Source organism: Suillus fuscotomentosus, assembly GCF_016647785.1.
Source record: "Suillus fuscotomentosus strain FC203 chromosome Unknown F5891scaffold_47, whole genome shotgun sequence".
In the NCBI taxonomy this organism is placed as follows: domain Eukaryota; kingdom Fungi; phylum Basidiomycota; class Agaricomycetes; order Boletales; family Suillaceae; genus Suillus; species Suillus fuscotomentosus.
This window is the reverse complement of record NW_024539559.1, coordinates 269761-282282: the sequence shown is the minus strand read 5'-3', so window position 1 is coordinate 282282 and position 12522 is coordinate 269761. Positions and strand designations below refer to the sequence as shown.

Below are 12522 nucleotides of genomic sequence, written 5' to 3'. Positions count from 1 at the left end.
ACATTGCCTCATCATAAGCTTCAACACCTCCTTCATCTATTATTGATATGACTTCCTTCTCTTTGCAGCTGAGTAGGAAAAATAAACATCAGTGGGTCAAGTCGGCACTGCACCTCCCTGTTTGGCTCTGTATGAAACTGAGTGAAAAAAAACAAGTGGTGAGTGAGTGAGATACCAAGCATAAATAACAGATACTCACCTTACATCCAGATGGCGCCCCCCAGATGGACAAGCGCAGAGCAGTTACTCTGGCTGCAGAATGAGATGCCTGGATACTTGCAGATGCAAAAAGAGAAGAAATTGCCTCGATTCTTCGATTCATTGTTCCCAAGGTGGTTTAGCGACTTTCCAGAAGAGACAGAACTAAATGGCAGCCCACCTTGTGATGAGAACACTGGCATAAATGAGCCCAGCAGTGCAGGCATCGAGTCCGTTATCGACACAGCCCAGCTCAATTCTATAAACGCACCCGATTTAGTCGAACAAGAAGACAGCCAGTCCAACTCACCTCCAATGGGAGCAGCAGAACGACGCAAAGTATGTGGTGTTCACATTGACCTAATTATAGAATATAACTTCGTTAGAAATTGCAGGAATGGTTCCAAAATAACTCAAAGGGAAAGACAACACCTGGTGGCAGCTCAACTGGTAGAGCCCTGTCTGTACTACTTGGCCAGCGCGCACGAGGTACTCGAGACCTCAAAGAGATTGAAGTGTATTCCAAACTGCACTATGAGTCAAAAGTCAAACTGTTGGTTGAAGACGCTCTTAAAAATAATATTGTGCAACCTACCCAAAGGCTTAGTATGGTTCGGCTACACACCACTGAATGCTTTGCAGAAGAGTCAGAAGAAGTTAAGAAAGAAATTCGGGAGGAGACTGTATGTCTCAATGCTTCCAGAAGATTGGGCGATGTTGAGGGTCAGCATCCGAGAACAAAGGAAGAAGTTTATCGGTAAGTAAACATATTTGATTCGTATTACTAAGTACTGGTACTGATCACTCACCATTTATGTAAAGGACAATTCAAGAGCTGCCTTTGATTCTAGGTCAAGTTTTCGAGGAACTCTCAGCGTTGACAGGTGGATGGCACTACACCGTTGTCATGGGCGGAGCTGATCCGTTGTGTGAAGGTGACATCATGACATTGAGGTATTTCAAATTCCCTCTTTGCGACCGTTTGTTGATTCATCAACAGTTACCACCATGGTAAAACCGCAGATGGTCTGAGCTTCAAGGCGTCTACCCCAAACTTCCATGAACAGTATCTATTACCATTTGAATGACACCTTGGATACATCCATGGTAAGTGAAATTCCAGGCTACACGACTCAAAATTTATTATTAATGAAAAATACCATAGGTCCATCTTCGAAGTGTATATCAGCACCCTCATCTACCCCGACCTCGTCTCATCTTGCGCCCGTTGGCCTCATCTCACTGGACGAATTTCCGAACGAGTCCTCACTTGGAGAGAATGTGATATCCGGGCCTGTGGTTGGTCCTTCTCTGTTGCAAGAACCGGGGGACTTAGTGTTGAATCCTTACATCAACCTGGACTTCGGTGGGTCTGTGGGAGCGAACGAACATGGTGACTGGTTGATGCACACTAGTAGCAGTGACCCAAACCTCCCATCTCCCCGTAACATGACAGACACACCAATCACTGCTTGGAGAAAGTCAATGGCGCTCAATGAAGACCCGCTCGCATCCCCCACCTTTAATCGCATTCAACAACGAGGTTCGAGCGCAGTGGGTCCATCAGCCGAAGCAGTCCCTCCTTTCCTACCTCATCCATTGTCACCGCTTCATACCACCCTCTTGCCCCAGCCTTCTTCGTTCTTTGTGTTTCCTGTACTCGAGGAGGTCGATGCACTGCCCACGCTCCAACACCGTGATCCATTAGCATTTAACCAGCCCATGTTGAATTCAGGGCCACGCTCACCTCCAGACCAACCGATTCCATTACCTTTGTCCCCACTTGTATCCACAGCCTCCAAGTCACCGCATTCCAAGTCTGTTGAACATCAACCTTCACCGGCGTCTCACCAGCCAACTCATCAACCTAATTCGGAGGCGATGACAGTGTTCATTGACTGTCAATCTTCGCCAGCTTCTCACCGGCCGACGCCTCACGACATTGTAGGTGTTTCTGCTGATGATCATCCTCAACCCAATTTGGAGGTGAGGACAGTGTCTTCATTACCTACTGCTGCCTCTGGCAGATGCTCGGGATGCACACCATGTCCTTCTACGTGAGCTGATGGAGCCAATAAAATTGGTGGCCATAACTCACAACGTGAAACAAAGCTCGCACCAAAGAGGAAGCTGACCAAAGTCCAGCATGGTGTTGGAGGGTCGAAGAAAAGGTCTCGGAAGTAGTTCCGTTGTGTTTTCAATGTACCTAGCTAGATAACATCATGTCCTGAAAATTTAGATGAAGTTGAATAATCCTAGATGCGAAATCATGTCAATGATGACCAGAAGAGAAAATTGATGTGATTGTGCAATGGTCCAGCGCCGTCCTGTTAGTGCAGCCCCTCAAGAGGATGTATCCTACTGAGGGCATTAAGGTAGGTGATATATCATCAAAACTTGAACATGCAATTACTGCAGCTGTGGGAGGCGGGAATATATGATACATCATAGGTATTGCTGCCGCGCTTGAAAATGCATGATATATTATGTTCTGAGGTATCAAGGTAGGTGATGTATCATAAAAATATACAATTACTGTAGCCGTACGTGGGGGGAGGGAATATATGATACATCATAGCCTATAGGTATTGCTGCCACGCTTGAAAATAGTGATATATCAGTTATTGCAGCCACCGTGTGAAATAGTGATATATCAATTATTGCAGCCATGCAGTGGCTGCAATAATTGATATATCACTATTTTCAAGTGTGGCGAGACCGGGAGGAGGGTGTATAGAATACATCATATGTATTGCAGCTGTGCTTGTGTGTGACCCACTGAGGCGGGTGATGCCTGGCTACTAATGACACATCGGGGTGAACGATATTTAAAAGAGGTTTATATGTTGTACAAAATGTGAAGACAATATTTAATATTTAAACTAACATAAAGATGGGTGCACGACTTCAAATTTTGGTGGTGTTTTGTGTGTAATCCAAAATATCAAATATTCACAACCATATTCCCACAGACAATATGTCAACAAACATAAGAAATATAGTCAGATTTTTCATGTCTGCTTCAACTTAAAGTTCAATTTCCATGTAAAACTTTGGAGAAAACTTGAAGTTTTACAGATGACATGACATTAAAACTTGATTTAAATGTCAAGCTTTGGCAAAACTTCAAGTTTTCTCCAAAGTTTTATGTAAGAATCAAACTTTAAATTGAAGCAGACATGGAAAATCTGATTATATTTATTATATTTGTTGACATATTGTCTGTGGGAATATGGTTGTGAATATTTGATATTTTGGATGACACACAAAACACCACCAAAATTTGAAGTCGTGCACCCATCTTTATGTTAGTTTAAATATCAAATATTGTTTTCACATTTTGTACAACATATAAACCTCTTTTAAATATCGTTCACCCCGATGTGTGAAGGAAGCATCACCCATCCAGTAGTTCAGAGGATCATTTAGCTCGTTTTCAGTGGGTGATATATCATCAAAATATACAGTAACTGCAGCTGCAAAACTTGAAAGTACCTGATATATCAAGGCTCTATGGCTGGTAGTATATCCTCTGTAAGTATGATATATCATGGCGCTAGTATGATTGATGTATCATCTTCGGCTGCTAAATCCTCAGTAAGTACATGATATATCATGGCGCTGTGATTGATGTATCACTTTCCCACACATTGTGTCATAGACCGGGATATAACACCTCTCTTCTACTATGAGAGGAATATAATACATCATAATGACACTATCGCCTGGATGGGCTGCACTCAATTTTTCATGCACAAGAATGTTGTGGAGGACGAGATGGTGAAGAAAGTCGCCTGGGGTATGCAAGACCCCAGGATCCAAGACTGGTATCTTACAAATCAAGACGAAATGGACATCATGACCTTCAGGGAGTATATGGTGGAAGTGCGTCGTGTGTGGTTGCCTTCTGGGTGGGCAGACATCGTTCGGTGTAAGATGTTAGCATCTACGCAGGGACAGCGCCCATTCAGTGAGTGGGCAATCGACGTGCAGAGCCAGAACACTCTCCTGCGAGGCACAGGCTCCCACCTGATGGACATTAATGTCCTGTATCATTTAGAATCCCACATGAACATCGAACTAGCCGCTGACTACCATGCCGAGAACATCGTTGAGGACCACCTCAGGAGATGGATCAAAGTGGTGAGACTCCTCAACGAGAAACGCTTACGCTATCTGGCAAGACAGAAAGAGGCCGTTGAGAATGCTCTGCGCGCGGAACGCGCTCGTTCTAACGTCGATAAGAAGACAGGTTCGAGTGTCTCTAACAACCGTTCTGCCGGAAAGTCGACAGGTAGCTCCAAGAGCACTGGTACAGCAAAACCTTTCATTCGACTCCCCTCGCTCACGGACAACGAACGTGTCCTGTTAAGGGAGAATGACGGCTGTTTCAAGTGTAGGGAGCTGTTTGCAGGTCACACTTCATCAAGCTGTTCAAAGGGATTTCCGGACAGAGTGTCCTACAAAACATTGACGGCCGCAGCGGTTGCCGCTAAGAAGAATAAGAAGAATGTAGTCGCTGCAGTGGATATCGAGGAAGAGAGCGACACAGTCGCCATGGTCATGCCGTCCGCAGTGTTAGGAGACGGCACTGACTTGGACGATGAGTGCGTCGCCCCGCTACAAACCCCTCACCTTCGGTGGGACTGTCTGGTAGACAGTCCCAATGTTTCTTCTCCTGTCAAAGTGTCAGCACTGATTGATCACGGTTCTTCCTTAGTTCTGATTGGTGAAGATCTCGCCAAGAACCTCGGATTACGTCGTCGTCGGCGCGCTAAGCCATTACCGGTGTCGCTTGCATTCGCAAAGGACAAGCAGTTTCTTCTCTCGGAATACGTCAAACTTTCATGTACTTCTATGGACCTTCGTTACAGATCATGGACTGTACGGGCTATTGTGGCCCCTAATCTTTGTACGCCCTTGTTATTGGGAGGACCCTTCCTCCAACACAATCAAATTGTGGTTGATCACGAGCTACGTACATGTATCACTAAAGACGCTAACTACGATCTCTTACAGCCTGTGGAAATCCCTCCTGTAAAACTGCGGGCAAGGAGATCATGGGGACCCAACCTCTTGTGGACGAAGAGAGAGGTCGTGAACGAACTCAAATCGGTCCTCCCTGAATTGAAGGATATTGTTGATAACGAATGTGAGCCGGTCAACGGAGTAGACGTCGTGGCCACAATACAGTCGCGCATCGACGATCTGTTGTACCAAGACCAACTTAAGGTCCTGGATGCTAAGTATAAAGCCGAGTATAAGGATCGATTCCCCACGGATATTCTCACAATGACACGATGCCGAGTGACGTATTGTTTCGTTTAAACCTGAAAGACGCTAACAAAGTAGTGCAACTCCGCTCATACGACTGTCCAAAGAAATACCGGGCAGCCTGGAAAACGCTGTTGGACTCACACGTCGAAAGCGGATGACTCCGGCACTCAGATAGCGAGTGGTCATCTCCCTCATTTATAATACCTAAACCAGACCCAACTGTTCTGCCGCATTGGGTTAACAATTTCAGGAGACTCAACCTTAACACCATCGTGGATAATCATCTGTTGCCTCGTATTGACGAGATTCTAAAAGACTGCGCTAAGGGTAAGGTATCCGGAAAAATAGATATGACTAACATGTTTTTCCAGACGCGAGTTCACCCGGACGACATGAAGTACCTAGCCATTCATACACCATGTGTCATATCCCATATATTCACGCTTCTCTTCCGGACTTCGGACCCTGAGATCCGATCTGGTCCGATGTATAGATCCGCTTCCGATCCAATTTACGATAAGCTTTCTAATTCATTTCCTGTTCATACAGTGGCTCAAAAAAGTGTCCCAATGTTTGTAGCTTTTCACATAATTGCTATATCATGAGTCAAGACGTGGAAATATGACTAAGCTATAGGAAGATGTCGGAACGGTCTGCTTCTCAGCTTCATTTCGGTTCCCTATACCATGGGAAAATAATGACATTATGTGAAGATATGAGTATTTTAATTTGATGACTCATTGGGACACTTTTTTGACTTTGAGTTTAACTAATGTAATCTCTATAATTCTAGTACTGTGTGTGACCTCCTTCTGCCCCAATCACTTCTGCCACTCTTTTAGACATATTGTCTATCAATTTTGGGTATTCCTCTTTGGTGATTCCATCATACTCTGCTGTAACACTGTCTCATAGTTGGAATAACCCCTATGGTGAATCTTGATATGCTATAAGTAATTTCTTGAGTGATTCTCAGAGGTATTCAATAGGGTTGATGTCTTGGGTCTATGTTGAACATGATAGAATAGTAATATCATGGTCTGCAGGCTATTGGTGGCTGATTTAGAGGTATACTTAGGGTCATTGTCTTATCACAAAACAGTATCTTCTTCATTAACTTATAACTCCTGCATGCTTCTTAGCAGACATTCCTGTCAAATGAGTATTTACTACTCTGTATTCATCCTCCCCTTTGCTTCATAGAAAATTCCCATTCCATTTTATCTCATATAGTCCTATACCATCAAGTTTTCGTCTTGAAACTTAAGGTGTTTATTTAACTTTTCTTTATCTTAATGATTGTCCTATCTATTTTAATACAAATTCCTTGCCATATGATCTCATCCTATTGATTTTAACCATATCTAACTAGATAAACCTCTTTCAGCTATCAGCAGTCAGTAGCATCTTGTCTTTTCTTTTTATAGGTTGGAGACAGAAGAATCTGTTTTTCTTGATTATAGCTTTAAGATGGGCTGTCTTGAGAGTCTGTCTGACTATTTGAGTAGAGATAGTCATAGGAATGATGGAAATAATCAATTTAGTCACTTTATTAACATCAGCAGCCTTTTAAATTAGAATATAGTGATTAAGAGATCTTAAGTCTTATAGAGCAACCTTCTAGATTGGCTACCAAATAACTTAAAGACCATGATATTACTATTCTATCATGTTCAACATAGACCCAAGACATCAACCCTATTGAATACCTCTGAGAATCACTCAAGAAATTACTTATAGCATATCAAGATTCACCATAGGGGTTATTCCAACTATGAGACAGTGTTACAGCAGAGTATGATGGAATCACCAAAGAGGAATACCCAAAATTGATAGACAATATGTCTAAAAGAGTGGCAGAAGTGATTGGGGCAGAAGGAGGTCACACACAGTACTAGAATTATAGAGATTACATTAGTTAAACTCAAAGTCAAAAAAGTGTCCCAATGAGTCATCAAATTAAAATACTCATATCTTCACATAATGTCATTATTTTCCCATGGTATAGGGAACCGAAATGAAGCTGAGAAGCAGACCGTTCCGACATCTTCCTATAGCTTAGTCATATTTCCACGTCTTGACTCATGATATAGCAATTACGTGAAAAGCTACAAACATTGGGACACTTTTGAGCCACTGTATAACGTTAAACACAGCCTATTCAGTATTTCCTCTTCCCGGTGTTTCGGTTATACTTATTACTGGTATGATTACTGATCCGTTAACCTATGTCTCATTTCCGACTCGCGTTTGATAACCTTTGCACATGCTTTGTACATAGCCTCGGACCTTTGCTTACTGATACTTCCGTTATCCTCATAGTATATAAACTCGTGTATATGTCCTGTAGTACCTCAGTTCGAATATCATCTTAGTTTGTCCTCTTTCTGTCCTCCGGACTTGAGTCCTTCTTACTCTTGTCACCCTCCGAGACTTCGGATAGATTCCGATAGTCTATATCCTCGGCTCTACCTTCGGGTAGTATTACTCTGTTAGTTTCTAGTTCAGATACGTCCGGATTAGTCTTATATATGTTTCCGATATCCGGAAGACATCCGGATATACTACGAGACCCGTCCAGACCTTCGGACGCGTTATCATTAGTACTTTGAAATAAGGGACAGTACTTGGGAAAGGGGCACAGCGTACAAGCTGAGGCCGAAGTCCTTCGGATCCGATCCTACAAGAGTACGACCTTAACACCATGGGGTAAGTACGAGTGGACAGTTATGCCGATGGGTGTATGAAACACACCGGCCGTTCATCAGAGGCGCATGACCGCCGCGTTAAGACATCTAATCGGCGACATCTGTCACGTCTATCTTGATGATATCATCATATGGTTGCAAGACATGAAGGAACACGAGGAGAACGTCAGGAAAGTTCTGGACGCATTACGTACAGCTCACCTTTACTGTTCACTGAAGAAAACTACCTTGTTCAATTCGGAAATCGACTTCCTCGGCTATCATATCTCGGCACATGGAATTGAAGCAGACGGATCAAAGGTGGCCCAGATTCTAGATTGGCCTCGACCAAAGAAGGCCACTGAAGTTCGATCATTCCTAGGAATGGTACGGTATTTGGCGGAACACCTGCCAAATGTCGCCAAACATGCCAGAATCCTCAACGCCCTCACGACAAAGGCTGCAGAACTGAAATTCCCACAGTGGTCCAAGACACACAAAGATGCCTTCGTCGCCATCAAACAGCTTGTGGTGAGTCCGAAGTGCCTCACAACAATTGACCACAACAATCCAGGGGACAACAAAATATACTTGACTTGCGATGCATCGGACTACGCAACTGGTGCCATGCTATCCTGGGGACCGACGTGCGAATCAGCACGACCAGTGGTGTTTGATTCAACGCAATTAAGGACTGCGGAACTTAACTATCCCGTACATGAAAAGGAGTTGCTTGCTATCATATGCGCACTGAAGAAGTGGAGACTGGAGTTACTAGGTGCGCACATCAAGGTCTACACTGACCACCGTACGCTACAGAACTTTGCAACACAACGGGATCTCTCTCGAAGGCAAGCACGGTGGTCCGAATACATGTCACAGTACGACTTGACCATACACTACATCAAAGGCGAAGACAATGCAGCCGCGGATGCGTTGTCGCGGCGAAGTGAAGGTGATATGTGCGCAGCCGTATTGACAATTCAGAATGAGCCTGGTTTACGCGAGAGGATTCTCAAGGGCTACGGAGAAGACCCGTGGTGTTGGAGACTACATGGCCTGATAGACTCATTGCCAGGACTGAGAAAAGGAGAAGGAGGACTGTTCTATATCAGGAACTGCTTGGTGGTACCGAGAGTGGACAATCTACGTGAGCTGTTGTTTCACACTGCTCATGACGCGGCTGGACACTTCGGCGCGGATAAATCTTACGCGCTCCTGCGAGGGTCGTATTACTGGCCCAATATGAGGAAAGAACTGGTGGAGTCTTACATTCCTTCCTGCACTGAATGTATGAGAAACAAATCGAAGACAACCGCGACAGCCGGCCCTCTGCATCCTCTCCCGATTCCTGAAGGTCATGGAGACTCGGTAGCTATCGATTTCATCGGTCCGCTTCCAGACGACTGCAGGTTTAACATGCTAATTACGATGACTGACCGCTTAAATGCTGATATTAGGCTCGTACCGTGCAAGGACAATATTAGTGCAGAACATTTTGCAGCGCTCTTTTTCGACAACTGGTACTGTGAAAATGGACTGCCAAAGGAAATTGTTTCCGACCACGATAAGATCTTTTTGTCTAAATTTTGGCGGGCGTTGCATAAACTGACTGGTATTAAGTTAAAGATGTCCTCAGCGTATCATCCAGAAACCGATGGTGTGAGCGAGCGTACCAATAAGACAGTAAACCAATGTTTACGATACTACGTCGACCGAAATCACAAGGGCTGGGTGCACGCGCTGGCACGCGTGCATTTTCATATCATGAATTCCGTTAACTCCAGTACCGGTTTCTCACCCTTTCAACTGCATCTTGGACGATTGCCGCATGTTCAGCCCCCCGTTACGGAGGAGAAAGAGTCACAGGTGACTACCGTGCCAGAAGAACAACGGGCCATCGCATTGCTTTCACAGCTCAAACATGACCTCATGGAGGCCCAAGATAACTTGCTTGCGGCCAAAGCCTCGCAAGCGACCCATGTTAACAAGAGCTGCATACCTACAATAACCTTCAAGATTGGAGACCGTGTGTTGCTGGCCACGAAGCATCGCAGACGTGAATATATCCAGAAAGGAGACAAGAGGGTGGCCAAGTTTATGTTGGAGTACGAGGCCGAGAGATCCGACGCCAGAGGGAGATCAGAGTCGAGAGAGTCCGAAGGATCCAAGTGATAAGGGGAGAATGGTTCGAGCGCGCGCCAAAACGGATGAAGACGAGCGACGTATGACGTCGGCTCGCGTCCTAGTTTATTTTTCAGTCTCTCATTCATATGTTCCAGTACCTGACCAACTTACTATAAGATTACCAGCAGTACCGCATGTGCATCTCAGTTTTCATTCGAGACAACTGAGATGTACGTGCCAAAAAGTCCCTAGAGTTTACAACGCGTCTAACATTAGTTATAGCTTGTCTTTGTTGTTCTAGGTAGACGCACCGTTATAGAGTTTTCATTTGAGACAACTGAGATCTTGTCTTTGTCGTTCTAGACTCCTCGTGACCCTCTCGCTCGTCATAAATGCCTTTAGGTTATGAGCCCTGTCTCCATCATGGAATCTACGCTCCCCGGTACAAACTCCAGCCTGTTCAATATCCCGAAGCTCGCAGAAGACGGCTCGAATTGGATTACTTACAAAGAACGAACGCTAACGGCTATTGGAGCCTGAGGTTTGATGTGATATACCAATGGACGTGTCTGCGAACCTATTCCCTTCATCATCGATCCGAACACCAAGGCCGTAAAGAAGCCTGACAGTTCGACGCCAACGCAGACTGAAATAGACGAGCTTGATAAGAAGATCGACGAGTACCACCAGAAAAACTCACTCGTAAAGCAGCAGATATTCAGCATGATCACCGATCGGCTGTTACTGCGCGTCCAGAAGCTTGGGTGGGCATCCGAGATCTGGAATGAGATTTGTCAGATTCACAAGGGTAAGACTGAACTCGTGCAAATAGACTTACGGCGTCGGTGGCAAGAGACACGCTGTGAGGAAGGAGGCGACATCAAGGGCCATTTTGCAGAGCTCATAAGGCTCCGCGAGTCGCTGGCAGGAATGGGCGCGGCTATCGTCGATAATGACTTCCATGCCATTATTCTAGGCTCACTCCCAGAGTCGTACCGGCCCCTCCTATCGTCCATCAGCGCAGCAGCTAGGATAACTAAGAGTCCCCTCACCTCCTACGAGTTAATCAGCATCATCACAGAAGAGTACGAGCATCGCCTACTCACCGAACGCTGTCCCAACAAGAAGGGAGCTTCAGGCTCCACCCTATCTGCTAGAGAAGCTAAGGGGAAGGGCAGAGCATCAGCCGGCACCCCCAAAACGAATCCGGAGGTCACCTGTTTCAATTGCGACAGGAAGGGCCACTATAAAACGGACTGCTGGCGTCCGGGGGGTGGTAAGGAAGGGCAAGGCCCTAACCAGCAGAAAAGGAAGGCCAAGAAAGCGCCCAAGCAGGCTGCTAACTCGGCCACACAGCCAGAAGCCCACGACGACCAATACACCTTTGTTACGTCAGATTTGGCGAGCATGGAAGGCAAGCTGAACGTACCTGTCGAAAAACGAGGCGCAATCGTAGATTCGGGCATGACCTCTCATTTTTGCCCTGATAGGGCAAAGTTCACGAACTTTGTGAGCATCCCTCCCCAAGATGTTCGCACAGCTGATGGTTCGAGCTTGAGTGCGATTGGCCGTGGAGACGTGCACCTGGAGCTACCGCTCGGTGAGAAACGCACAAAGGTCACATTAAAAAATGCACTGTACGCACCGAAAATGGCCTTTACACTAATTTCCACGAATCGTATCGCAGCGGCTGGCCTAGCCGTGCTGTTCAAGGGCAGGATGTGCAAGCTCCTGTCGAAAGGGCCAGACCGGAAGGTCATTGCAGAGATCCCCCCAGGTTGAAGGCCTGTATAGTGTCGCAGGAGGACAACAACGTCAGCATCATGCCAACATCGCAAAAGGGAAGCTTACCATCAGCAGCGCCCACAAAGTACTGGGCCACGTGTCCCAGACTGCAGCCGCTGATGCGATCTGGAAGGGCCTAGTCACTGGCCTAGAACTGGATGAGGCGTCGAAAGCCAAATTTTGCGAAACCTGTGTGCAAGCTAAGTCAACGAGGAAGCCTTTCCCAGAGGAGAGCACGAGCCGTGCACTTACCTATGGTGAGCTCGTGCACACTGATCTATGGGGCCCTGCCCAAACGGCAAGCATCGCCGGGTGCCTGTACTACGTCACGTTCACGGACGACTACAGCTGGCAGACTAAAGTTCAGTTCCTCAAATTGAAGAGCGAGGCACTTACAGCATTTAAGGCCTATGAAGCCTGGTTGGCACGTCAGATGCCAGGAGTTAGG

At 45.8% G+C, this 12522-nt stretch overlaps 1 protein-coding gene across 1 annotated transcript; it reads left to right on the top strand.

The window, feature by feature from the left end:
- Window positions 1–210: 210 nt before the first annotated feature.
- Window positions 211–2264, top strand: F5891DRAFT_982743 (uncharacterized protein; the record flags this gene model as incomplete). The annotated part of the gene is made up of 6 exons (XM_041377251.1): window positions 211–537; window positions 585–955; window positions 1021–1209; window positions 1266–1305; window positions 1378–2142; window positions 2226–2264. 6 exons carry the CDS (start codon window positions 211–213, stop codon window positions 2262–2264), a joined length of 1731 nt encoding a protein of 576 aa, XP_041222935.1.
- Window positions 2265–12522: the final 10258 nt, after the last annotated feature.